The sequence below is a fragment of the Sparus aurata genome, chromosome 6, assembly GCF_900880675.1.
Source record: "Sparus aurata chromosome 6, fSpaAur1.1, whole genome shotgun sequence".
In the NCBI taxonomy this organism is placed as follows: domain Eukaryota; kingdom Metazoa; phylum Chordata; class Actinopteri; order Spariformes; family Sparidae; genus Sparus; species Sparus aurata.
Window position 1 is genome coordinate 2,969,143 of NC_044192.1, and position 27,819 is coordinate 2,996,961.

A 27,819-nucleotide genomic window follows, 5' to 3' on the forward strand; every position below is an offset into this window, starting at 1 on the left:
AGGGAAAGCGCTAATTTCTTACCGTTGTCGTTTCCGAGTGTTTTCCCAACCGACGTCAGCAGGCAGAGACCCAGGAACAGACTCTCCAGAGCTGTCGGTGGAAGTTTAAATCCCGACATGGTGTCCCGGTGACAGCTAGCTCAGAGCTCAGCTGTGTTTAGCTAGCGGCGGTTAGTGAAGCTGACTGCACGCGGCGAACCGTTATCTGAGATATTTGAGGTTAAATGTCCTGAATAAAGTGCTGCTGGGTAACAGCAGCTCTTCACCACCTGCACAAGGTAACAATCATCCAAGAGGCTTACAGGAAAAGTTAGAATCTAACAGTGATAACCACAGACCACAACCTGCGGACGGCTGCTATCAATGAAGTCATCATTCACATTTAATTTAATTAATTTTATGGTAAAAGTACAGAACAGAAATCAATAACACTTGAGCTGAGGTGTCCAAATTACCTGAATGCACCCGATTACAATATTAAAGTAATGTAACTTGATTACTTTCAGTTAGTTTTGGATTAATAATAAATGAAGACCAGAGAAATTAAATATCAATTTTAAAAAAGTAGCTTTTTGTGTATCCTGTTAACATGTGTTTATCTGTGTTTATTCTATACATTTTTATCTTAACTTTTGACAAGAGAAGTTACAGTAAATATGATACAGTTGAGTTTCTCTGGCAGGGATTCGAACTCGGGATAAAAGCAACTGCTGTAATATAGAACTCCAACCTTACCGACTGAGCTAAACAGCTCTGAATGACTGGTAAATTCTCTAGTTGTAATGACGTAAACCACGTCAAATAAGTCCAACCCACAGATTTTCTGACGAATCCATGTTGTGCACGTCAAAAGGGGCGGTCTCTCTCGTTTCCCGCGTGAAATTAGCGCATTTCCCTCCAAAAAGTCAGATGTGTATAAATAATGGCTGACTGATCGTCACTCTGTTTGGAGCTGCTCTTCTCTGAGGACACGAACACGGTGAGTAAACTGTTCTGTAGGAATCTGCTTTGTGTCCAGTTACCTGCTCAGTACAGGTGTATCCATGTCTGTGTGGGAGGTGTACAGATAGTTAATACTTATTGATCTCAGGTAATAAGTCCAGGTGATGTTCCTTCATATATCAGCAGCTCCACATATTAACTACCGTCATGCCTTGTTTAAGCCCAGTAAGTGCTACTTATGTGCGGGTTAAAATGGAGCCAGCCTCCCTCTCATGTTGGTGAGATTTGTTTCGACCTCAAATGTTTCTGAAATAACTCTGAACAGAAGCTGAAGACGTCTCATTTAACTGTTAACTGTCGAGGTAAATTCAGCTGGAACATAATCCTTTGATTACAGCCAATTAAATCCGTGATGGACGTTGTGTTTTGTTCCATGCACCAAACTCCATTGTGATTTTGGTCGGTTTAATCTCTGCCATGTTAATTACATAAATAATGCACAGTTAACTAAACTTTGGTCACTATCTAAAAACAAGACGGTAGTTTCGGTAAAGTCGGCATTACATTTATTTATTATTTAGAACGCATGAAAGCTGTTTAGCTAACGTTAGCTGGTCAGTATAAGTAAGTGGTAATGCTATGTTAGCTAGCTGACTTTAAAGTTGTTGCAGATGCACTGCATGGTTCGGAAACAGGTTAGCAGCGGCTCAGCTGCCTTTATTACCGGGTACTGACACCATAATGAGCTTATAAAGACGTCTGAGTCATTTAATCGTCATGTTTTTACAGACAGGTTTGCATGTTAGCTAGCGTGTGTGTCTGTTGGAGAGTGTTAGCATGAAGGCATTATCCTGCTGTGTAATGTTAGCTTATCTGTGTAATGTTAGCTTGTTAATACTAGCATCTTACAGCTGAATATCAGAGTACAGCACAGTTAGCTAACAGGCTCCATGTGTTGTGTTTTATAATGTCTCAGTATGTTAATATGTCAGCATCTAGAAGGTCATTTTGAGCAGCTAAAGTAGTTTAACACACAATATGCAGCCTCATTGTAGCCTGCATAGAATGGATTTAGTGTGTTTGTCTCAGTTCTGGTTTAATGTGTTATTTAAATAGCTGCACTAACTCCCTGTGTGTCAAAAGATGGACTTTAAAATCATATTACTTGTCTATAAAGCACTCAATGTTCTCAGGATTTAATACATTTGGTTTACCTTTAGAAAAACACATTAATTAAATCATTTTATCATATATTTTATAGTGCAGAGTGATGTAAGACTCCCAAAGTGATGTCATGCACATGGTTACAGACTGTTATAACATTATTTATTATGAAATTATAATTGTTTAAGAAATCCCCTTTTTGCCGATGTGTCTGTAATCTGATTAGCCTACATCTTCTTTTTTACTGCTATGATCAGAATATATATACGCAAACACACACACACATGCATGTAGTCATCATGTTGTATTAAAGTACTTCCTCCTCTCTCCAGGTGAACAGTGGGACTTGTCTTCAGCTTCAGGTGGAACAGTTCTGACCTGTATGGTGATCAGACCCGGAGAGGAGAGACACCTGGTCCAACAAGGTCAGTGCAGTATAGGCGCAAAAATTAAAGGCAGAAAGTGTGAGATTTGTCAGTTGCTGTTCATTAATACTCTAGGATCAGTAAATGATTCTAGAGGATAGTCGAGTCTCATTCACCGGTCGTTGAATACCGACAGTTTGGGTTGGCAGAAGCCACTATAGTGTCTCTGTTAGGACACGGCTCTTTAAATTTAGTAGTATTTTAAATGTTTTTTGTTTACTGAGAGGAAATATAAACAGTCTGTCTGTTTAGAACGCCTGCATTTATTTGATCTCATTTATATATAATATAAATGATATAATCATATTTTATTTAACATGTATATCTCCACTGTTCAGCCACAATATTAAAACAACTGACAAGTGAATTGGGCATTGATCATCTTGTTACAATCAAATGTTCTGCTGGGAAACTTTGACTTCTGTCATTTCTGTGGATCCTCTTTGACAAACACCACCCACCCAAACACCGTTCAGACCAACTACACCCCCCCATGGCAAAGAACCCAAAGTGTCAAACTGGCCTCCTCATTCTCCAGATCCCAATCCAGTTGAGCATCTATTGGATGCGTCAGAACCAACTCCCATCCACGTTGGGGCCCCCGTGGATTGTTCTTGGCTCTGACTGCATCCAGTGGAAGCTCAGTTGGATTGAGATCTGGGGGATCTGGAGGCCAGGTTGACACCTTGAGCTCTTTCCCACGTTCCTCGGGTCGTTCCTGAGCAGTTTTTGCAGTGTTGCAGGCGCGTTGTCCTGCTGGGGGGGCACTGCCATCAAGGAGTGCTGCTGCCATGAGGGGGTGTACTCGCTCTGCAGCTGTGTTTGGGTGACTGGTGTTTGTCAAAGAGACATCCACATGAATGCTAGGACTCATGGTTTCACAGCCAAACATGACATTGGAACACAATGATCCATGTTATTTATTTCACCTGTCACTGGTTCTAATGTTGTTGCTCTCAGTGTATACACATGTTAAATACTTTATGAAATAGATCAAATAAATGCATTTAGGCACTGTAACCAGACTTGTTAATATTTCCTCTCAGTAAAACAAAACCTGTTTAAATGACTTCCTCTTCCTTTGAACCCTGTGGGTTTTGAGCTAAGACTTATACATTTTAAATGGACAGCTTCATTTATGCAGATTCAACATTAACATAAGCCTTGGCCTATTCACCCAGCAGGCCACTAATAAGGATCGTATTCAGTTTTTGACATGCAACTGCGTGGTCATGAAGTTTTTGGTTGAGAGGTGGTTCTTGTGGTCTCATTCATGGTAGAGATGCAGCCATATGAGCTCCAAACACCAGCAGAATTACTAGAAACATGTTAAATTCTGTCAGCATGTTTAAGGTTTTGCTTGAGCAGTTGTAAGTTTGTCTACGTCCTTTGAGTGTATAAACTATGTTGAGCAGAGCTTGGTGTTAACTTTGCATTCTTATTCGTGGTAGAAGTGCAGTGAAGTAAGAGCTACAACACCATCAGAACTGAGCAGAAACTTGTTGTTTTGGAGGCCTCGTTGTATAGAGCTGTTTAGGGACAAAAGTTCAGTGACAGTAATCAAGTTGTTAGTGGTCTGCCAGGCAAACCTGGTGTTCTCATTGTAAGTTACAGGTTAACTTAACCGGACTTCAGCTATCTTCAATGGCAAATGCCCGAGTGCTGTCCATCGGAGCTGATAGCAGTGTTTTCTATGAATGGCAGTAGTCAGGCCTTTGATCAGCTGCTGGTATTGGTAATAGCGTATCCTACGAGCCCTTGTGCCATCCCGCCAACTTACAGGCCCCTGTTGTTACACACCTATGGTATGGTAGAATCGTGCACAATGTGTATGTGTTTAGTTGGGCCTCGTGCCTGGCTAGGGACATGCTCAGGGCCACGGTAAAAGCTCGCCTGACGCCACTGAAGCGGCTCCGGTCTCTGCCCTCATCTGTCCATGCCGATTTCACTCGCGAGCTCAGTGTGTATGGGCGCGATGCATTTGCTTGAAGATAATGTTGAACTCTGTGATAAAACAAAATAAAAATAAAAAATTGCAGGAATTCAATTTCTTTGCAACTGTGTGTAACAGCATCCTGCTTGATAACACCATGCAGAGATCATTACAAAGCTGTTACAGGGCCCTCGGCCTCACTGCCCAGCAGGCCACTAATAACGATCTGATTGTGTTGTGGTGACGTTTTTCGTTTGGAAGCAGTTGTTGTGGTCATGTTCATGGTAGAAGTTCAGCAAACTGATAGCTACAGACAGCTTGAGCGGTTGTTAGTTTGTCTGCCTCCTTATGAGTGTACTGAAGGTTGTTTTCAGTTCAGGTTCATCTCCACTCGAGTGCACCAATGTGCGTTCAGAGAGTGGTTGATAAGCTTTATGAAGCCTTTGAAGTTGTTGTTTTGCTGGAGAAACATTGTGGTATAAAGCTTTTCAGGCTAACAGTGTTGGCTAAACAATGTTGAGCGCAGTAAGCTACGACAGCCAGTTCACCACCATAGAGTTCTAGGCACAAAAGTTGAGTAACAGTGATCCAGTTGTGAGTAGTCTGCTAGGCAAACCTGGTTATCAGGCTTGTGTGAACCGACCAACCAGAGCAGACTGAGGCCCCGCCTCAAAACCCACAGGATTCAAGGAATGTTTTTACAGCTATTGGATTTAAAAAATATATGTATCTTGAAATAAAATGTGTATGAAAATATAAGTCTTCTCACTTTTAACAACTCGACACTCTATGGGTCCTGTTAATAGGCCACAAAGTGCGTTATTTGACGACCTGAGAATGAGACTAAAAAATCAGCTGTCTTTCTACAGAATTGCTTTATAAGTATACCGACATCACCCAATTAATCAATTGATTAATAATTTTCCTCCATATGCAGCACACTGGCTCTCAACTTTCTGCTTTTAATGCTGGATAACTTAATCTATAATAATACATCATGTTTGATCAGAGAATATTTAATATTGTTTATATAAATCTGCAAATTAACTAGTAACTAAAGCTGTTAGACAAAGTGCAGTGAAAGTATGAATAATATAGTTAAAAACTCAATTTATGCTTAATATGAAAAGTATTTAACATGTATATCTCCACTGTTCAGCCACAATATTAAAACAACTGACAAGTGAAGTGAGCATTGATCATCTTGTTTCAATCAAATGTTCTGCTGGGAAACTTTGACTTCTGTCATTTCTGTGGATCCTCTTTGACAAACACCACCCACCCAAACACCGTTCAGACCAACTACACCCCCTCATGGCAAAGAACCCAAAGTGTCAAACTGGCCTCCTCATTCTCCAGATCCCACTCCAGTTGAGCATCTATTGGATGCGTCAGAACCAACTCCCATCCACGTTGGGGCCCCCGTGGATTGTTCTTGGCTCAGACTGCATCCAGTGGAAGCTCAGTTGGATTGAGATCTGGGGAATCTGGAGGCCAGGTTGACACCTTGAGCTCTTTCCCACGTTCCTCGGGTCGTTCCTGAGCAGTTTTTTCAGCGTTGCAGGCGCGTTGTCCTGCTGGGGGGGCACTGCCATCAAGGAGTGCTGCTGCCATGAGGGGGTGTACTCGGTCTGCAGCTGTGTTTGGGTGACTGGTGTTTGTCAAAGAGACATCCACATGAATGCTAGGACTCATGGTTTCACAGCCGAACATGACATTGGAACACAATGATCCATGTTATTTATTTCACCTGTCACTGGTTCTAATGTTGTTGCACTCAGTGTATACACATGTTAAATACTTTATGAAATAGATCAAATAAATGCATTTAGGCACTGTAACCAGACTTTAATATTTCCTCTCAGTAAAACAAAACCTGTAAATGTTCGAATTTACTTCCAAATTAAATTAAAACTCCACGTAAATTATGAAAAGTGATTTCAGGCTAAATACAACTGAGTTAGGGACTCAAAGCTCCATAAGGAGACTCAAAACTCATCAAAAATAGACCCAGGTCTCTTTGTGGAGTACAAACAACTACCACAAAAACAAAACCTCCACACACAAGCAAAACCCCCAAAAACAATAAAAACCTGCACAAACACACAAAACCTCCAAAAACATACAAAAACCTCTAAAAACAAAAACAGAATCTCTAAAAACAAACAAACAAAACCTCCTAAAACCAACACACAAAATCCCTAAAAACAAACAAAACCCCCTAAAACCAACACACAAAACCTCTAAAAACATACAAACAAACATAAAACAACACAAAACCTCTTAAAACAAACAAACACTTAACCTCCACAAAGAGACATCAAACTACCACTGCTCCTCTTTCTCTTCCTGCAGGTGACGGACGAGCAGCTGAGACGAATAAGACAAGCCGCCACAGGACCTGAAGCAGGAAAACTGAGTATCCGTCTTCTGATGAAACTCCTTCAGGTGCTGCAGGTGTTTGTTGATTCTGGTTTCACCTGCTCAGACAGTGAGCGCTGTTGTCTTTGCTGGTTATTTACATAATAAAACCTTTTTTTTAATTACACTCTGTTGTGGCTTTTATAGATTTTTAAAGAAGGTGTTGAGTCTTTTGATGGAGTCCAATGTCTCCTCTCAGTGGCATTTTCAAAGCTTTAACTATATTTGATGTATACATTTTCTTTCTGTAATGGAGAGCAGGGCTTCCATTACCTTCATTATCTATTCCTATTCTGGGAATGACTGATTTAGGAACCATGTGTTTTGTATAATGTCTGAGTAAGTTAGCCTCTCTCCATCTCTTATCACATGATAACAGCAGCTGTGAGAGTTTATAATGTTTTACCAGCAGCTGATCAATATACCTGAAGTGCTGCCTGTGATGTCACCAAGCAGACAGATAAAAGGTCATGTTGAGTAGCTACAGTAGTTTATATGATCATTATGCAGCCTCATTGTTACCTGCACTTTAAAATCATATTACTGGTCTGTAAAGCACTAAATGTTCTCAGGACTGAACACGTTTGGTTTACTTGTACGGGGATCAGGAGGGTTATTTAAAATGTTTGTTCTGATACAGTCACTTATTTAAAAATAGTCAGTAATGTAATTGAAGTAAAACTGTCCACTCATCTAATTCATAACTGTTCACTGTGGCTTTCAAATAAGTCGTTAATTTAATACATTTTTTTTTATCTGTAGCTTATTATATCAGCTTTTTTTCCCGTTCTGTCTTTCAGATGCTGTTTTAATGTCTTGATGTTTTAGTTTTGATTACTTTCTATGTCTCTGAATGAGGCTTTATTTGACTGAAGGTTTTTACATGTCAACCTTGTTTTAAACCAAGTACTTATTTATATAAAATAGAAAACGGGACCTGAAATAAATCCAAAAGGCCTTTTAGTCAGGATAGTTCACAGGCTCCTCAGCTGCACCAGTGATGGGCAGATTTTTCTCTGAATGCTTTTTTTCCACTCTCACTTCAACTGTTTGTTTACAGCTAATTCAGTCTGAGCCTAAAAATGCTCTCTGAACTTTAAATAATAATGTTCATGTTTTTAATGTGATCACAGCAAAGGAAAAAGTGTGTGTCGGCTTGTGGTTTTACTCTATGAACAATTTGAACTTACAGAAACAATATGGTCCTAGCACAAATAGTGCTCGGGCCCTAATGATACAAAAAAATCAATGAAAGTCTGTCAATTTGATATTTTAATTTGGTCCTTGGATGTAGCAGCAGTAACCAATCACTAACAAACTTACGTTAGAGCCGATCAAGTGGAGAGCAGTCAGGGGAAGAGAAAATGACAGTTGCAGCAAAAAGTTATCTCTGTGTTAGTTTGACAAACAGGAGTTGAGGTAATTGGTAAGTTCTTCTTCATTGTCTTTGTAAAACTCACATTTGTTCACAAGAGGCTGAAGTGTACAACTCCACCATCTTCTGAATACGACTGGAAGCATTCATGTTTTCTTCCAGGGGAGTTTTAACTCTCCTGGAAAGTGTTTGAATGAAAACTGCAGGGACTCAAACTTTCCTCTGATCATGTGTATAATGACTGAAAAGATGAAGTCAGCTGTCCTGCAACAGTTGCACTGGATCAGTAACTGACTACTAATGGTGTTAGAGCGACACTTTGATCATAAAACAGAAAGAAAACACAAAAATACTCGTAACTGCTGCATCTGATATAACCACCAGCTACGATGGAACTCGAGGAGGCTCGTATCTCAGAATGAGTTCATTAAATGTTTCTGTTTATCTGATGAAAAACAACAGTTCACCTGTGACACTGACGGCAGATTAGAAGAAGAATTTTTTAAATAATTATTTTTTCCCTTCTTTTTAACTTATTTAAAATCTTTGACCTCCTCGACAAACAACCTCATTAATGCAATGACGATGATCAAACGTAGCAAATAGGCAATAGCTGATAACTCTGACTTGTATTACAGTAACAGTAAGTAAAGAAAAACATCTGCATCTGACCTGTCCTAACCAAGTTACAGCCAGTCATCACTGTACCATCCTTTACTTTTTCCAGTGAAAAACAAGAGTAATACTTAATTTCATTAACAACATGTAGAAAAACAAAACAGTTCAGAGCGTAGAAAAGGGTTTTACATCATACAATCGGACATTGTATCGACAAACGTATCTGACTATTTTCCAATATATACTTGTTCTATTGAGCTCAAACAAGAAAGATAAACAGTGCAGGTAAAAAAAAGCTGACATAATCACATTCTCACTAAAGAACCCCTGAACACCAAATAAGACGTGTTTATATGCATTTTAAGGATTCGGATCATTTTTTTTAAAGCTTAATAAACTTTTGACAAAAATAGCTTTTAATGACAGCTGACAGCAACATTAATGGGGAGTTTTGGGTTAAATTGGCTATCAATAATAATTAATGATTATCAGGGACAATTATTAATTATGATAAATATTAAGATCCAGTTTGCATTTGATCACCACCCTTGAAGAAGGGAAAACATCACAAATCTACCAAATCTGTCTCATAAAAAGGTAGTAAACTGTTTATAACTCTGATTAATATTTAACTTCATAACTACAACTAAATGTACCGTAACAGCTGTAATGCTTGAAGGATTTTGGAGCTTTTGACAGTGTAGAGGTTGGCAACATTCAGTCTTGTACAATATTAAATAGACAGCAAGAAGGTTCAAAAGCCTTAATTTAACATAAAGATGAAAACAAACAATCTAACGAACATGTACTATATACAGGTGTGTGTGTGTGTGTGTATGTGTGACGTGATGCCCAGTTAGAGAAGATGGCGAGTTGCATGCAAATACCCTGAGTCTGTGAAGCAGCATTCAACCTCAAATTAACCGTCTATGAAAGCAAACTACCAATAACCTGACCTGAGATCACAATAACACCAAAACAGTAAAAAAAAACACACTGATTGAACACATCAACCAGAGTTAAACTCCTGTGCTTAGTCGTGCTATGCAAAGCATTCAGGCCCAGTTCCATGTTACCAGTCTATGGAGAAAAGGTGCCGGTGGTTCCTTTGCTGATGAGCCAGGCAGGAGAAGGTTGAATGCTGTTCTTGCTGTGCAGGTAGGCAGAGGAGGAATCAGTTCGTTCCTATACTTTGCAGGGATAGCAGCTCACTGCTAACTTGCTTGGTGTTCCTCAGTCGCAGCTGCTGGTGGAAACTGATCTGAAATACTGGCAGGACCTCGTCTAACTGCAGTGAGAAGAGACCAGGAGAAGAGTACTGGAGGGCAGGCAGGCCCGTGGGAGAGAGGTGGAGAGGAGAGAACGAAGGAAGCAGCTGCAGTTTTGACCATCTGGTTCGAGGGTAATCTGCCACCCTGACCAATAGGAGGAGGAGTTAATGTTACAGATGTGGTTTGGATTGTGACATTAAAGATAATAATGCGCACACACACACACCTTTACAACAGCAAGCTGTCAAACGATCACTATCTCTGGAGGAACTTTAGATGAACCGTTTTCATTCTGATGGTCACCTGCAGAAAACAAAACAAAAGTCTACATTAAATAAAGTAATAACATACACTAAGTTTAGATTACATCTGAGACCTGTGGTTCTGTAGCAGGATGTTTCCAGAACTGTCCTGCCACTCAGAACATTTTGGATAATCACCTGTAACTCCAACCTGCAGCAGTGGTATTTCATTTGTTAGATCATTAGAGGTGGTAGTTGGTTCTGGATCTGCAGCTACACCTGTGAGTCACAGAACCAAAACAAGCGACAGGTCATGATTTAGCATGAATAGCATCTAAAAGGTGTGTGTTATTACCAGGCAATGGATAAATGTGTGGGTCTTTTTCTTTTCCACATGAGGGCAGTATAAGCTTGACTACAGCTGTTAAATGAAGGAGAAACATGCAGAGAAAATTCCACAGCTGCCACAATGTTGTGAGGAACAACTTTTATATTACATAGAAATGATTGTGGAGGCCAACAAAAGATTCTGTGTGATGTTTCAAAAGTCTGTTTGCATTTTTAATGGATCTTTCACTTCTACTGTTATTCTATTTGGCACTGTTTTTTTTTCATTTAACTCCCTGAACACAATATTTTGCATATTTTTTCAATTTCACTAATATGTAATACTCTTTATCATCTTTACCTGGGACCAGTGTGTCAGCCAGGCTTTCTAGCTTTTGAGCAGAAGGGAACACCTCGGCCCTTTCTCTCTGTTTTCTCTGCTCATGTAGCACCAATTATAAAAGGTATTTTCATTTTCCTACTGAGGGCCATCCCTCCAGCAGTGAAGCTCTTTGACAGACATCAGTGTCTTGTCTCTCTTTTAAAGAAAGCTAACACTGATCTCAGAGTGATGAACTGTTCCTTTAAAGGTTACAGCCGGAGATATTCAGGCCAACAACACACAACAGGAGCATCACACCTGCAGATTTGGAAAACTAGTTGAGTGTATTTTGTTTTACATTCATTCCTGCAGCCAGCTAAATGATACATAAGCTGAAAGGTTGTGTTGTTTATTTATTTTTTGTTCCTCTGAGAGTTGGTGACTCAAGATAATCCACAGACCTTGTTTATGTTCCTGTAGGAACTATTTTCTTTCAGTATCACCAGGCAGAAGAAAGCGTGCGTCTACTCATGGACACAAAATTAGCTGTTGATTATCTTAATTAACCAGCTCATGATTTCTGTAACCAGACATTGCTGTTGAGGTTTTCAAATGTTTTTTTTTTGTTGTTGTTTTTTTTGCCACTTTGAGCACCAAAATCTCAACAATATCTGAGAGAAGGTAAATATCTTTGCGGCCCAAATCTGCAAAACGAATACCAAAACTATCGAGATGGATAACAAACATTAAAGGTAGGTAAAGAAATATTTTTCTTTGATTTGGGGTGAACTGTATGGAAAACTAAGGGGCCAGTGAAGATTTTTTATTTTTTTGGGTGATTTTCTGGTGATCCATTGTCTGAGTTTGATCTAAATTGTTTTCTCTCCTGTGTTCATGACTGAAGAAAAGGTGGAAAAAACTGTTTTGCCACAATCAATCATCTCATGTCTGTAATGTGTTTTCCCATCTGTGAAAACATGGGGGAAAAGATTTTCTGGGATAAAAACAATTGTCATGTGGCAAAACAGTGAGCAAAAAGTCCCCAGGAGAATTTTTCTTCGCTCATGTACAAAGCTGAGTGGGAGGAAAAAAAATCTGCAGAAATAAAAAATAAAAAATGTATAATGTGTGAAACAAATCAGAGTTTTCGCAGGAAAAAAAGTTTTTGTAAAACTCATTTGACCAGGTGCATCACTACCTCCTTCATTACTGTATGTTAGGTCATGTAACATTACTGTCCTGTCTTAGTTTGGATGAGGTTTGAATGTGTTATAATTGCTCCAAATTGGCAAGAAATCTGCCAATTATCAGCAAATCAGATCAAGCAGTAACATTTGATATTATCATTCTGACATACGAGCATTTTCATGTTTTTCCCTGGTTTGTTCTCAGATGGAACAAAGAAATAAGGAACTTATAAATATTATCCTGGCAAACCTCCTGTGTTGATCCAATACATAACATGAACTTACCTCGATTAAACCAGACTGTGATGTGTTTTGCAGCTCTAAGCCCAAACGGTACTGCAGCAAGAACTGCTGCTCCTAAAACAAATGCAACAGCCAGCCATCCAACGGCCACTTTGGTGGTTTGGTCCTCGACGAGTTTCTCTGAAACATGTCACAAAGAGTTCACGTTAAACTCAAAGTGTTACTGATTATCATGGACATCACACTGAACATAGACTACACAGAACAACATTTAAAGGTGTTTAAAACACTTTAAACTTATAACACATGCAGAATTAAATTCATTTGATGAGTAAAACATCAAGACAAAAATCTCACCACAGATAAACACGAAGGTCTCGGCATTAATCTGATGGCTAATTTCCTCCTGAGTGACCACACAGCGGTAGCGTCCTGTCTTGGTCACAGTGGTGTTGTGGGTAACGTAGTAACGACCTCCTTTCTCTGAGACCTGAGGCTCCTCAACAGGAAGGATGTTTCCAGAGCTGTCCTGCCACTCCACTTTAGGTTTTGGAGAAGCTCCTCGAACTTTACACTGCAGCAGAGACCAGTCCTTTGTTTGATCCAGTATTGTGATGTACGGCTCTGGAGATGCAGCTGTGAACATAACAAAAAATAAATAACATTTTAATGTAGTAACGACATGTTTTTGTGTTTCTACCCTCACTGGCTGTGGCTGTATTGTAAATTAGTTCACCACTACAAACCAAATTCAACCTTGTGCATTCACACTCTTCAAGAATTTAAGAAGTCAACTGGCTGAAGAGCTTTAACCAGCTAAGCTAGCGGAGGTTAGATGCCCCGGACTATGTGCTGAGACCCTATTTGTACTGTTGCTGAAGTTTGGTGCTGTTCTGAGCATTATTTGTGGCTTTTTGGTGGCGGTTTATATTTGGATCCATTTACTGCAGTGTATTGTTGTCGTGCGGTCGTTTCTGAGGATGCTAAAGCTACGTATGCTAGCGCTCTGCAAACTGTATCTCTCGAGAGGGGGGTCCTACTTGGTGTCAAGGTGTGTTAGAACATGGATTAAATTTACATCGGAATATCCCTTTAAGTGTTACCTTTTAAGTTTTTACTGCAGCTCAGTTCAATTATGGATCACAGCTTAATTTTGATCACATTTTCATAGAATCATAAAATCATTACACAAGAAAAGCATCTTTCAACTTTAATTGTAATTTCAAAAAGTGGTAATGGCTTTTGGGCCTTTTGGATCGTGACTCAGTCGAGTCTTAAGAGACGATCAGGAGAAATCACAGGCCCAAGTTGATCGATGATGTCACAGATTTCTAGATCTGCAATGTGTGCTACAACTTTGTGACCCAGAATCTGAGTATCATTCAAAACGTTAGACACAATACTTCATATAAACACACAGCACGTTTACTTTTACAGGTTACTGTCAGGTTATGGTCCAAGGTTTCTACTTGAAATGGGCTAAAATGTCCTTTCACTTCGAAAATAGCGTCACTCTATAAACACCAGTTCTACGTATTCTAAGCTGAGGGAATAAATTATACATACATGCAAACCTGTTCTTCTTGTAACAATGAATTAATGCCACCAAACAAAGCTGTGCAGTTACAGCAGTTACAGCATGCTGCAGAAAAACTGAGTAATAATATTGTTGTATCTGTTTGCACAGATGTTCTTGCTCTGACTGAATTAGTGAATGTGTTTGTAGTGTTCCCTGACTGTTTATCCTCTCTAGCCAGCCTTAAGAATATTGCAGAACATTAGTAGTTATGTAGGCTGTATTAATTAGTGGCCTCTGACATTTACTAAATATCAGGTGGACCAGAGTGAACGTTGTGTTGGTGTCTGAACAGCTGATAAACACTGCAGATGTAGAGATCAGTAACATCGTCATAATCAGAACTCATCACCTATTAATCCTTCTGTCTTTAAATATATCAGGATAAAAATACTTCAGTGTTACATCTAATAAAATAACTGTGAAGAATTTTATGATTAAAGAAGCAAATCAAAGCTGATTCCATGAAGTGATCAGCTGACATGATGTTGGTTGGTTCCTCTGCTCATGTCAACCTGCTGCACTGTGAGAACAACACGTCTACATGGAGTTACTGGATCAGAACCTTTGAATGTTACTGAGGCACAGAGAGCTGTAGCACACCTTACAGGTACAGAGATCAGTGACATCATCACTCACCTGGGATTTCTCCTGATCGGTCTCTCAAGAGCCGTTCTGAAAGATAAAGTCAAATGGATGGGCGATATTATGAACTTGTCATTGTCAACATGTCAAGACTGGATTAATTTTTCAACATGAGCAGAGGCGCTAATTCACACAACAAAGGCCACATATTTAATGAGGGAGCTGCATTCTGAAACTTTCATCTACTAATTAAATGGATGACAAGAAGTGTCAGAATCTGTCAGATTGAACTAAGCAGGAAGAAGTTAGATAGATAGATGGCAGCAGGCACATTCAGTAGAAATACGTGTATCATGTTGCAGAGTTAGAAGATTGAAACCACAAGCAGCAGTTAGTGCTAGTTAGCTTAGCTTAGCATAAAGACTGTAAGCAGGGGAAACAGTTAGCATGGCTCTGTTTAAAGGTAAAATTAGCCTCTAGTCACACTATGCAGCAGTATTTCTATGAGTGGGTCACTGTGCCTGAGGATACAACAAATCCACACTGTTGCACATACAGGTGACCTACCAGAGTCCTGCTGCTGGCAGCATGTAAAACAGAGAAGAAGAAGATAAAGACAACATGCATGTAAACACTGCAGCATATAAAATCAGCTTTGCAGAATTTGGTGGTAAATAAATACATTCATTATATCTAAATTATGTGATGATACTGAACTGTTGTCTGTTTACAAGAGAAAGCAGGAGTGGTTGGAGCATGCAGGAGCAGCAGCAACTGTATTAAACACCTGAGCTGAGATTACAGGCAGACAGAAGGAAAACTTGCAGGTCCAGTTTGTTAGGAAAGAAAGAAGAAAAATCCATGAGAAAATATGTTTACATACACACATTCAAACAAGTCTAGTGAGCAGACATGGCTGATCTGTTTTTCTTCCTGGTTCTTCATTCATATCTTTATCAGGGTTTCCTCTACATGTAATTGACTGTGGCGCACCGCCACGGCAAAATAAAAGCCCCCACACTTTAAAAATTCAGGCATAAATAAATCCAGTGTTAGAGAAAGGAAATATTTTACCGTTGTCTTCCACCGCAGTCTTTGACATTAACTAACGTGTTGGATATTTAGCTTGATAATTAGCTAGAGGATTAAAATGGTCATTAGATAACTCCTCTCTTGAAACAAATAATAAAAACAGTATTTGTTTACAATATTAGAGTTCATGATGGCTGTGTGAGAGCATTATAACCAGAGGAAAAAGGAAATTCCCTAAGTAGCCTATAACAGAAGTATAAATATTACAGTATGATGATCCAAACTGCACTTTAAGTTAGAAAGATATTGTAGATGTAGACAGTATGACAACTATTAGAGATTATCAGGTGTCAACAGGTGTAACTGATTGTAACAGGAGACTAAAAGGACTCAGAAGAAACGACAGTCAAACCTACAACAACAGCTGGAGATCTTTTCATACAGCAAATTCACTGTTTAATGAAAATACTCACCAACAACAAGCTCAATGTTGAAGGTTTGTCTCGGCTGAAGACGTGGAAAAATGCAGATGTAGTTCCCGCTGTCGGCCATCTTTGTATTCTGGATCTTTATGGAGGCGTTGCCGTTCATCAGTTGATCTTGAAAATGTGAGACTCGACCTTTGAACTGCAGATCTGGACTTCCATGGCCGTTATTGTAATGATTGCCTGCATCATACATGAACACCTCCTTCTGACCATCTTTCTTCCAGTCAAATAGCTTTAATGTGATGTCCTCCTTGGTGTTGATCAAACAGGGTAAAACAGCATCACTGTCTTCTTCCACGACCACTTTGACACCTGGACATGAAAAATAAAGTAAAATTAATCATGATGTTCAACAAAGAGCCGTCAGGTGAAAACAGTTTACAAGCATGTTAGTTAATAGTCAAATTATTTCTGTCTCTAAATGTTCCTCCACATCACACCTACTGAAATATTCTCCCTCAGGAGAAGCTTTGATAAATCAGTTTGTGTGACTAATGCAACCTCAGCTTTATTTCAGTGATGACATCATCAGACCTGGATGACCTGGATATGAAAACTGTGTTCAGAAACATTTGAAGATAGATATTTTCTGATGTGTTGTTTGATGATTTTGTGAGACTATGGTGGGTGGACCACCCTTTAGAGAAGCTCTGCACATTTTAAAGTTAAATAGATCAATCTGCTACACCTTGAAAGCAAAATTAAGAGGCTATACCATAAAATACGAGGGCACACACAAGAAATATATTTGATTATTTAAAATGCTTATATTTTCTGATTTTACTTAGTACAACACAGAACTTTGGCTACATTTATCAGTAATAGCAATACTGCTGGACTTTAAAAAGCAGTGTATATGGTTTGGTAAGGGCACATTTTGAGTTCTGGTAGGCTGGTTATTGGGCTGGTTTTGTTAGACAGACCTGGCAACCCTGTGATATCTATTTTACAGCATCTAAAAAGATGACTTCACCTTCTGAAACACTGACAGACAAACTTCAGACAGATCATTATAAAAGGTGCACAACAGAAATGTTAACAAGAAGAGAAAAAACTTAATTGACTGAACAACTTTATTTAGCCTAAACAAACTCTCTCTGTTTTCATGACAGAATAAACTGAATAAACAAACTGAATTTAAAGGACAAAACAATTTCTACTGTTTAACTTTGTTTATATGTGGCGGACCCTGCCACCTCTCTAGCTACTAACAGTGTTCTGGGACCTTATTTTTCTCTGAGAAAAGCTTGTTGATTCACTGATGGATCAAAGTTTGTATTATCACCTCATTAATACTGTAAATATTAAAATTTTGAGTTTGAATTCCTTCTCCTGAACTACATAGTGCCTGTTTAAGGAATAAAACATGCAATAAAACATTGCTGACTTGACATTCATAAACTACAGATCATTGCGTGTACAGCACGTCACAATTCATCACCATGGCAATGCAGAACAGGAAGGGGAGGGTGGATTCCTTCACAACACTACTGCACATGTCTCTCATGCCGAGCCTCCAGTCAGCTGGTTGTACACAGCTGTACTGATACAGAGCTACCACCACGCTTAACCCGTTAGCTGTCTCGTATCCTTCACGATTAACGTTTCTCTTCACACTTCGATACACAATCAATTCTGAGATAATTCAGAAGTATGTGTTAAAAGACTACAGTTTGACTGTGACGTCAGGCTAGCTGTGTGGTGTGACAGATGTGCTGGAGGTGTAGTTTATGAATAAGGTGCATGCATTGAAGACAATAAACAATTAACAAACAGTGACTATTATATAAACAATGTAAGCAAACAGGGACATAAAGTGTGAGATGATTGATAAATAAAGACGGAAGAGTGGAAGAGCTGTACAGGAATGAAACACTTAAACCGTGTTTAATTACACACCGTGGCGCCATCTTTAACACCAAGTAACCATTTCCGCTAACCAGGAAAAACATTCTGATCACCCTGCTCATCGATCCAAGTCATGTATATGTGTATTAATTTTGACGTGGCTTGAACACAACAATTCCATACGGAGTCTGAGACCTGTCAACCACTGTTAGAGCGCTACAGCAGACAGTGACAGTGACAGTGAGGGCGACTGTGTCGATGACCGAATACAAAATAAACAAAAATTCACCAAAATTATAAAAAGGCACATTTTTTCAAAACAGCTGTTGAAGTATGACCATAAGGAGACCCTTAATGTGTGTAGTGATTTTGGAGTCTCTGTACTAGCCTATATAACAGTGGAGTTAGTGATGATTATAGGAAGATAGTAATGATTAATACCAATGAAAATTCACCAAAATTATAAAAAGGCAAATTTTTTCAAAACAGCTGTTGTAGTATGACCATAGGGAGACCCTTGATGTGTGTAGTGATTTTGGAGTCTCTGTACTGTATAACAGTGGAGTTATTGATTTTTGTTTGCAGACGGATTTTTGATATGCGCACTCGCCCGGCTGCCGGCGGCGCATAGAGATCAATGCTGTCCGTCGAGCTCGGAGGATGGCTTATTTTTGTAAAAAATCGGGGTTTTGGTCCTTGTAGCTCGAAGTCTATGCTATTACGGTGGGACAGAGGCATCATTTGTATATGAAAAACGTTTCAATTCAGATTTATTGATCCGTGAGTTCGAATCTGTGAATATCTTTCCAACTTTACCGAACTCCCCAAGTTGCCCAAACCCAATAGTGCATTTTAACTTTCTTACCGTTTTGCTGACTGAGTATTTCCCCAACCAACATCAGCAGACAGACAAACACGAACAGACTCTCCAGAGGTGTCAGTAGAAGTTTAAATCCCGACATGGTGTCCCGGTGACAGCTAGCTCAGAGCTCAGCTGTGTTTAGCTAGCGGCGGTTAGAGAAACTGACTGCACGCGACCGACCGTTAACGGAGGTTAAATGCCTTGATTAAAGTGCCGTTGGGTATCAGCAGCTCTTCAACACCTGCACAAGGTAACAATCATCCAAGAGGCTTACAGGAAAAGTTAGAATCTAACAGTGATAACCACAGACAACAACCTGCGGACGGCTGCTATCAATGAAGTGCAGTGGGAGGACTGGAAGGGAAGCGTACACTACACGGTGTGGTGATTACAGTTCCACTCAGGGTTGGAAGGTTGGCCAAGCTCTGCCTTAGGGTGCACTACGTAATCGTGGTTGGTTCAGGGACAGTCGGGGTTTCGGAAACTCGGTAGAAACAGCGCCTGGATGGAGGATTTTTCCCTACTGCTGTAAATATACTAAACGACTATTTGACTGAAGATTGATCTAAAATTTTAATAAAACTTTAGTGAACATAAAACTTTCTTTGCAAAGTCTTTTGCAGCGACATATTGTGTTTTTGCTATTAACAAATAGGTTTGTCATTGTTCATGTCATTAACGGAAACCCGAGAACAGCAAAATGCAGAGAAGTGAGTGATTATTTTATAGGCTACATAAATTATCATGTAGGCATCAATCAGCAGACTGTACAACAATCAAAGAAAGCATTATGTAATTGTCCTATCTTCTAATGATGTAGGTCTGCATCAGTCTAAAAAAACATACCTAGAGCATACTTGCCAACACTGGGTTGTGAAAAATAGGGAGATTTTTTTCATTGGTGTATCGGCCCAAGTAACAAGGTTCCTTCGCCAGTTGTGCGATTTATTTGTCATAATTTCTTGCCTTGTATTTTAAACCACACATGTCCAAAATTCTTAGAACAGTGTTTCCCCTAAATTTTGTATAGCAAAATTACCCTTTAAATCTCACCTACTGGTGAGATTAAAAAATTAAAAAAAAAAAAAAAAAATCATTTTCAGAATTTCAGAATCAGAATCTAAGACAAAATAGTGTAGAAGCTGACATTGTTGCCTGAAAATATGTTCACATCCTGAGCATTAGAGAATTTTTTTATTTTCAGAAGTCAGTGGGCCACATGACATGGAAGCTATTGAGAAAAAATAATTATAATTTCTGCATATTAATATTCATATTAAATAGAGAAAACACTATACAATAACAATAGGTGTGTCTCATTCGTCCAGTTTACTGATGAAACCTGCAGCTGGTTTGGAGTCACTGGGTTACATGACATGAAAGATATTGAATAAAACTGCAATTATTTTGTATTAATATGTTTATGCTAAGTAATTTAATGACGGTCCCTAAATCAGTCTCCAGTGGTTCAGCAAGGCTCTGAGAGTGAGCTGACCGTCCTCCTGCTGCTCACACTGGGAGAACCTCAGTAAAGTCTCAGCTGGACCCGAGTAGATATCCACAGAATATCCAAACTGAAACTAACTTCACCCCGGTTCGATGAGTCGCCTGTTACAGCCTTTGAATAGGATGACGAGGATTTCAGTCACTCAACTTAAACGGTGACTTGTGGAAATTATACAGATAGCAGTAATGAAAATATCAATCAATTTCAAGATAACTTGGGGTGTGGTGCTTGTCACTGTGTGCAACTTAAATTCGCCATTCGCTCGTAATATCACGTCCAATACCCGACCCGTGCCTTGCGCAACGCCCCCCCCCCCCCCCCCAAAAAAAACGGATTTGCATGATTCACGAGATCAGGTCGGAAAAGCCGAACAATCACACACCTGCTCATCCGCACAGGCAGGCCAGGGTTGCCAGATACTGCAACAAATATACCCCACAATCTTATTTGTTTCCTTTACTGTAAAATCGGGAGATTAACGGGAGAAATTACTGACCGGGAGCATCGAGGGAGATGGGGTTAAAAATCGGGAGTCTCCCGCGTGAATCGGGAGAGTTGGCAACTATGCTAGGGTGCACTACGTAATCGTGGTTGGTTCAGGGACAGTCGGGGTTTCGGAAACTCGGTAGAAGCAGCGCCTGGATGGAGGATTTTTCCCTACTGCTGTACATTTACTAAACGACTATTTGACTGAAGATTGATCTAAAATTTTGATAAAACTTTAGTGAACATAAAACTTTCTTTGCAATGTCTTTTGCAGCGACATATTGTGTTTTTGCTATTAACAAATAGGTTTGTCATTGTTCATGTCATTAACGGAAACCCGAGAACAGCAAAATGCAGAGAAGTGAGTGATTATTTTATAGGCTACATAAATTATCATGTAGGCATCAATCAGCAGACTGTACAACAATCAAAGAAAGCATTATGTAATTGTCCTATCTTCTAATGATGTAGGTCTGCATCAGTCTAAAAAAACATACCTTGGAAAACTTTTTTTAACCACTTCACACCTATACAGCGTCATGTCCTGTATTGATGTGTCATAGCCTTTGTTACTGTATGTGCCCGTTTGTGTGGAGTGTATTTTGGGACTTGTTCAGCTAATCAAGGGCAGTGGTTCTCAGCTGACTGGTTAAGTAAATAAAAAAGTGCTACCCTTTTCATGGAATATCATGATGATAGATGATTTATATATATACACACACACATATATAATATGGGTGCAGCATTCAAGCAGACCAAGCTATTTCCCTGTAAAAAAAAGTACAATTATTATCTATCCTGCAGTGAAGAAAGGGGAGATGTCCACCACTGCCTTTTTTTCTTGATCCATAAAGATGTTATGAAGTGGATGATCCTGGTGGTTGTTCTGAATGGCCTCCCACATCTTCAGTGTACATCTCTCCACCACCAAGTAGTTTACCCTGCTGCCTTGCATGCTTGTGTCTGATGCCACCTCGCCAGCAGAATGGAAAAAAAACGACAATCTTGCCACCACAGACTGATAAATCATCTGCAGCATATACTACAGATAAATTGAATCAAGGACTCAAGAAAATTGTTTTCATTTATTAACCTTTCTCTTGTGTTCCACATATAGCGTCTTTTGCACACATGCCCATAACTTTCACACATCCCCCAGCATTACATATGGATAGATATTTACAGGTTTTTAATAAATTAGCATCTGCAATGACTATTGAAAAACATATGGCCTCTACCTGTTTAAAACATCACGTTTCATGCCGAGAAATCAGCAGTTTGTCGTAAAGCAGCAACGGAAGAATGTATTTTGTGTGAAGACCGCTCTACGGACTACAAATCGGGTGTCCCACAAAAAATACGTCACCAACTGACATGGGAAAGGGCGGCATTTGGTGTGTGACGTCACCTACGCGACTTGTAGTCTTTCTGGTTACGGATTCTTCTAAATTTTATTTTAAAATAGTTTTACAACAAACTGCTGATTTCTCGGCGTGAAACATGATGTTTTAAACAGGTAGAGGTCATATTTTTTTTTCTCATGGCACAATTCAATCGGATCATGAAATAATACTTTGACTCCCGTTCACTTACATGGAGCCTTTTTCCGAGTTAAGGTCCCATAGTGACCGTTACTTCCTGCCTCCGCTTAGGCTAAAATGCTAACGCTACCGTCGCGTAGGATATCTCTCTCTCTTTACTCACCGACATCACTTTCCAACAGAATTTGTCCTTTCTCCAGTTTCGCCGGGGTGGACTAACTTTGGGGGTGATTCCGTGAGGGCAGGGCTTGACCGTCCAGCTGGCGGCGGGAGGCCGGTCCAGCCCCGCCTCCCGCCGCAGACGTTGGTATTGCAGCCGGCCGCAGCCGTTACCCACTCGTAAAAATGTATTCCAGAGTTTCTAGTTACCTGTTAAAACTGTAGTCAGTGATGTGATACAAGTATCCATGGGCGTAGCGGACGCGGGGTACACTTCCCGTATCTGTGCCCTTTGTCCCCCGCACTTTTTACAGCCATTACAACCATTCAATTCATTTTTAACACGTGAAAACGCGTTTTTCCGAGCCGCCTATGAACGCAGCTTGTCCCTCTTGTGCGCTACACACGGAGCGCATGCGGAGAAGGGGCTGTTCCTGATTCCGTGGTCTCAACCTCAATTACTGCTGGCCAGGCGGCACACATCGCAGTGTGGTTTCTATTACTGTCACACAGTTCAACCAGCCGAGAGGCAAAAAAAAAAAAACTTTACTTTGTTTTTTCTACATAAACCGTGTAAGCTGAGTAATGCTGTTGCATGTAGATAATGTTTAGCTAAATGATGACTCATAAATAGATGTCAATATATCAAGTTAAGCTAGTTAACTTATTGTTAACTGTTACCCATGTTAAATCGCTTGCTAGGTGCAGAGGTGGTAGTAACTAGTTACATTTAACGTTACTCCGTTACATTTACTTGAGTAACTTTTTGGATAAATTGTACTCTTAAGAGTTGTTTTACTGCAAAATACTTATTACTTTTACTTGAGCAATATTATTCTAAAGTACTCTTACTTAATATTGTTACGGTCCCTCTCTTTTACACGGCTTGTGTAGAGGTCGTACACATTCAAAAGGGGACACTCAGACTACAAGTTGTTCGGTCATGATTTATTATTCACCCACCCGGTGAAACAAGAATAATGCGCGTCAAACACAGGAGGTTGGAGAACCAGACAGAAAAGAAAACAAAAAGGGGAACACGCCGGGCCAACCCGCAATGGGCCGTCGTACCCGGCTCCTTCCCCTCTAACCTAAACTATAAGCAACCCAGACTAATCTAACTATCAACACAACAGAAATGAAGATCCGAAAATCTAACTGCTGCTGGTCTCCTGCCCCAGCCCTGCTGCACATTAGACGAACAAAGGAAAAACCCAACATTCAAAACAGAGTGGTAAGCGTCGCGGTGGAGGCACAGCCTTGCGCCTCTCCTCCCGCAGACGGTTTGAGGAAGTCTCTCTAGAGGGCGAGGCCTCCGCTCATCTGCCTTTTGTACCTCCTCCCGCTGATTGCGCACTGCCCGGTGGTTTCCCCTGCACGAGATAAAGAAAACACGAGAACAGGAGAGAGAGAGACCACCGGCCGAGCATAACAGGTATTCTTTTCTCTGCCCTCCATAACAAATATATTTCAGAATATGTACGTATTTATGTTCCTTTGACTATGTTATTTTTGTAAAGATTTAATTTGTTTTTGTGGTAGTTAAAGTTTAAGATACATGAATTTGCTGATTATTATTTTTGATTGAATGATTACATTATTGTTCTTATTTGATGAATAAATCAGACGTTACTCGATACTCAAAAGTTACTCGGTACTTCAGTAGTTTTTTTTCACCAAATACTTTTTTACTCTTACTCAAGTAATCATTTGGATGACTACTTTTTACTTCTATGTAAGTAATATTGTTCTAAAGTAACAATACTCTTACTTGACTAAAAATGTTGGCTACTCTACCACCTAGATATAAACCCACTCCTTAATTTCTGCACAGATGTTGTGCTCACTATTGTTTTGCACATATTTTTTAAATCTTTACACAATAGAAAGAGCCGGGTCAGGGAGGAGACAGTGGACCAGAGGCCAGCAGCAGCAGGAATGAACATGGAGGGTCTTCACAGCAGGTGAGGAGAAATTATAACCAACGTCTCTGTTATAACTGGCCGAGAGAAAATATCGATGGCATAAAAGGAACCTTGAGGTTAAATTCTACAACATTTTCACTACTACTACTGTATTCCTAATTCTAATTCAAAATGTTGCTTTTCACATATTTTTTAATCTTTATTGCCACAATAGAAAGAGCCGTGTGAGGGAGGAGACAGTGGACCAGAGGCCAGCAAGGATGATCATGCAGGGTCACAGGTGAGAAGAGAATATAACTAGCTGAGAAAAAATATCGATAGCATAAAAGTAACTTTGCGATTAATTTCCACAGCTATGTCACCACTACTATTCTTAATTCTATTTAAAAATTTTGCTTTGCACATTTATTATCTATATAATTGCAGGAGAAATTATAACTGGCTAAGGAAATGTCTATAGGATAAGAGACATTAAGATTAGCATTTCCACAGCTATTTTAGAACGAGTCTTATTTATACTCTATTATGTTATTGTCTGAGTTGCAACAGGTAGCACAGGGAGAAGGTCATGTGTCAGGGGAGAGACCAGGCTGCAGCACTGACAGTCAGGGAGAGGCTTCAGACAGAGATACAGCAGAGGATGGATCTTCTGTGGCCACTTTAGAACCACATCAGCCAGATCCTAAGACCGTTGTGTCTCAGACGTTGCAGATAAAACTCTTCAACCATGTCCACACGTACCAAAACGATCTTTTTTTCCTCCGTCTTCCTCGGCATCGTTTCAAGAATATTTGCGTCCAAACGGATCCACTGAAAACGCTGTAGTTCATATTCCAGGCTTCTAGGTGTCGCTTGACACTCACCAAAAACGGAGAAGAAGAGACGGAGCATGTGCAGGAAGCTTGCGTGCTGTTTAGAAACAGACAGTAGAAGAAGAAACTGAACACAACAAGAAGAAGATGAAAATGGCGAGTGCAAGGTAACCAGAATCGTTTGTGGGGACCGGTAATGAGGTCGAACTGCTGCTGCGACTCACACTCAACTACAAGGTGAGTAAGTTGCAAGAAACACAAACACAAGCATGTAGTCCGCCATTGTTGTTGTTGTGAGACGTCCCAGGGTTCAGAGGTCGAGGGGCGGGGCGATGGCGTCATCGATACGCAAAGTATGCAGATTCACCGTCCACACGAGAACACAAGGGCTGCGTTTTCAGATTTTTCCACCCTGAGACCAGCTTTCTACAAAGTGCGTTAACAGGATCCGTGTGACCAAAACGATGCACAACATGTGCGTTTACACTAAAGAGCGTTTCTGTATGGACGGGGCCTAAGATTTCAGAGACAACGGTATCAGGACTTCCCTCGGCTTCGTTTCATCCCAGGTGTTGAAGGATCATTGTGCTTTTACTGTTTCAAAGCATCTGAAAAGAAAACATCACAGCTTGCAAAAAACACAGAAGATACATTCATGTCCACTGGTTTTAAAAACTGGAAGAAGGGCCGTGAAAGTTTTTCATTACATGCTCGATCAGAATGTCACAAAATAGCCTTAACAACGCAAATCTATGAGACTAGATCAGTGGATGTGCAACTGTCTAATGTACGGGCAACACAGCAAGAGGAGGCACGAACCTGTCTGTTAAAAACAGTCTCGGCAAGGCAGGGTGTAGCTCTAAGAGGGCATGATGACAGTGAAGGAAATTTTGCACAGCTATTGAAATAGAATCAGAATCAGAAAAACTTTATTGTCCCCTGCAAAAAGCAGTGGAAATTCATCTTTGACGTGTTCACAGATGTGCATAGAAAAAAATAAACACAAGTTAAAAACACAGTTAACATAAAAACAGCAACACAATTAAATAAAATAAATACAGTACAATATGTACAATACAGAATGAGGACATATTTTGAAGATGACCCTGATCTAAGGAAATGGCTGAGTTCCTGAATTGACTATACATGCCCCCAAGTTCAAAACGAGATCCTGAATTTATTGAAAGATAAACAGTGCAGGTAAAAAAAAGTAAAGGTAAAATGAGCTGACATAATCACATTCTCACTATAGAACCCCTGAATGCCAAGTAAGACGTGTTTATATGCATTTTAAGGATTTGGATTGGATCAGTGTTTCAAAGCTTAATAAACATTCGACAAAAATAGCTTTTATTGACTGCTGACAGCTTTCAATGCTTTCAATGTGTTGTGCTCCATGCAACATTAATGGGGAGTTTTGGGTTAAATTGGCTTTCAATGATAATTAATGATTATCAGGGATAATTATTAATTATGATAAATATTAAGATCCAATTTACATTTGATCACCACCCTTGAAGGGAAAACATCACAAATTTACCAAATCTGTCTCATAAAAAGTAGTAAACTGTTTATAACTCTGATTAATAATTAACTACAACCACATTTACCAGAACAGCCATAATGCTTGAAGGATTTTTGAGCTTTTGACAATGTAGAGGTTGGCAACATTCACTCTTGTACAATATTAAATAGACAGTAAGAAGGTCCAAAAGCCTTAATTTAACACAAAGATGAAAACAAACAATCTAACGAACATGTACTATATACAGGTGTGTGTGTGTGTGTGTGTGGTGATGCCCAGTTAGAGAAGATGGCGAGATGCATGCAAAGACCCTGAGTCTGTGAAGCAGCATGCAAAGACCCTGAGTCTGTGAAGCAGCATTCAAAGACCCTGAGTCTGTGAAGCAGCATTCAACCTCAAATTAACCGTCTAGGAAAGCAAACTACCAATAACCTGACCGGAGATCACAATAACACCAAAACAGTAAAAAAAACACACTGATTGAACACATATGCATCACATCAACCAGAGTTAAACTCCTGTGCTTAGTCGTGCTATGCAACGCATTCAGGCCCAGTTCAATGTTACCAGTCTATGGAGAAAAGGTGCTGGTGGTTCCTTTGCTGATGAGCCAGGCAGGAGAAGGTTGAATGCTGTTCTTGCTGTGCAGGAAGGCAGAGGAGGAATCAGTTCGTTCCTATACTTTGCAGGGATAGCAGCTCAGTGCTAACTTGCTTGGTGTTCCTCAGTCGCAGCTGCTGGTACGAACTGATCTGAAATACTGGCAGGACCTTGTCTCGCTGCGTGAGGAGAAATTCTTCGGACCTGCAGAAGAGTCCAGGAGAAGAGTACTGGAGGACAGGCAGGCCCGTGGGAGAGAGGTGGAGAAGAGAGAACGAAGGAAGCAGCTGCAGTTTTGACCATCTGGTTCGAGGGTAATCTGTCACCCTGACCAATATGAGGAGGAGTTAATGTTACAGATGTGGTTTGGATTGTGACATTAAAGATAATAATGCGCACACAC

At 39.9% G+C, this 27,819-nt stretch overlaps 2 protein-coding genes and 1 long non-coding RNA gene across 11 annotated transcripts in view; 1 reads left to right on the plus strand and 2 right to left on the minus strand.

Moving 5' to 3' along the window:
- Nucleotides 1-27,819, minus strand: part of LOC115583254 (putative selection and upkeep of intraepithelial T-cells protein 1 homolog) — a 108,624-nt gene that overhangs the window by 5,699 nt on the left and 75,106 nt on the right. The window contains exons 1-8 of one of the 8 annotated variants that reach the window (XM_030419903.1): nt 18,865-19,368; nt 16,137-16,463; nt 14,686-14,721; nt 12,828-13,106; nt 12,513-12,650; nt 10,590-10,670; nt 10,376-10,452; nt 8,145-10,285 (exon numbers count right to left, since the gene is read on the minus strand). In XM_030419903.1, coding sequence (XP_030275763.1) covers nt 10,394-10,452; nt 10,590-10,670; nt 12,513-12,650; nt 12,828-13,106; nt 14,686-14,721; nt 16,137-16,463; nt 18,865-18,961 — 1,017 coding nt within the window. In that variant the 5' untranslated portion in view covers nt 18,962-19,368 and the 3' untranslated portion in view covers nt 8,145-10,285; nt 10,376-10,393. Of the gene's footprint in view, nt 1-22; nt 356-8,144; nt 10,294-10,375; nt 10,453-10,589; nt 10,671-12,512; nt 12,651-12,827; nt 13,107-14,685; nt 14,722-15,198; nt 15,663-16,136; nt 16,464-18,864; nt 19,369-27,819 lie in introns of those variants that run through there. The other 7 variants (XM_030419901.1, XM_030419899.1, XM_030419900.1 and 4 more) reach the window with 7 other exon arrangements.
- On the plus strand, nt 22,022-25,435 carry LOC115583311 (uncharacterized). 2 transcript variants are annotated; one of them, XR_003984346.1, is made up of 5 exons: nt 22,022-22,370; nt 23,691-23,989; nt 24,441-24,518; nt 24,694-24,759; nt 25,029-25,435. It is a non-coding gene; the product is annotated as an uncharacterized LOC115583311 (long non-coding RNA). The 2 variants fall into 2 exon arrangements; XR_003984345.1 differs by lacking the exon at nt 22,022-22,370 and having other exon boundaries at nt 23,284-23,989.
- The window catches only part of LOC115583248 (butyrophilin-like protein 10), a 40,911-nt gene continuing 39,323 nt past the window's right edge, over nt 26,232-27,819 (minus strand). The window contains exon 9 of the mRNA XM_030419885.1: nt 26,232-27,743. The gene's annotated coding sequence lies outside the window, so the exon portion shown is untranslated. The remainder of the gene's footprint in view (nt 27,744-27,819) is intronic.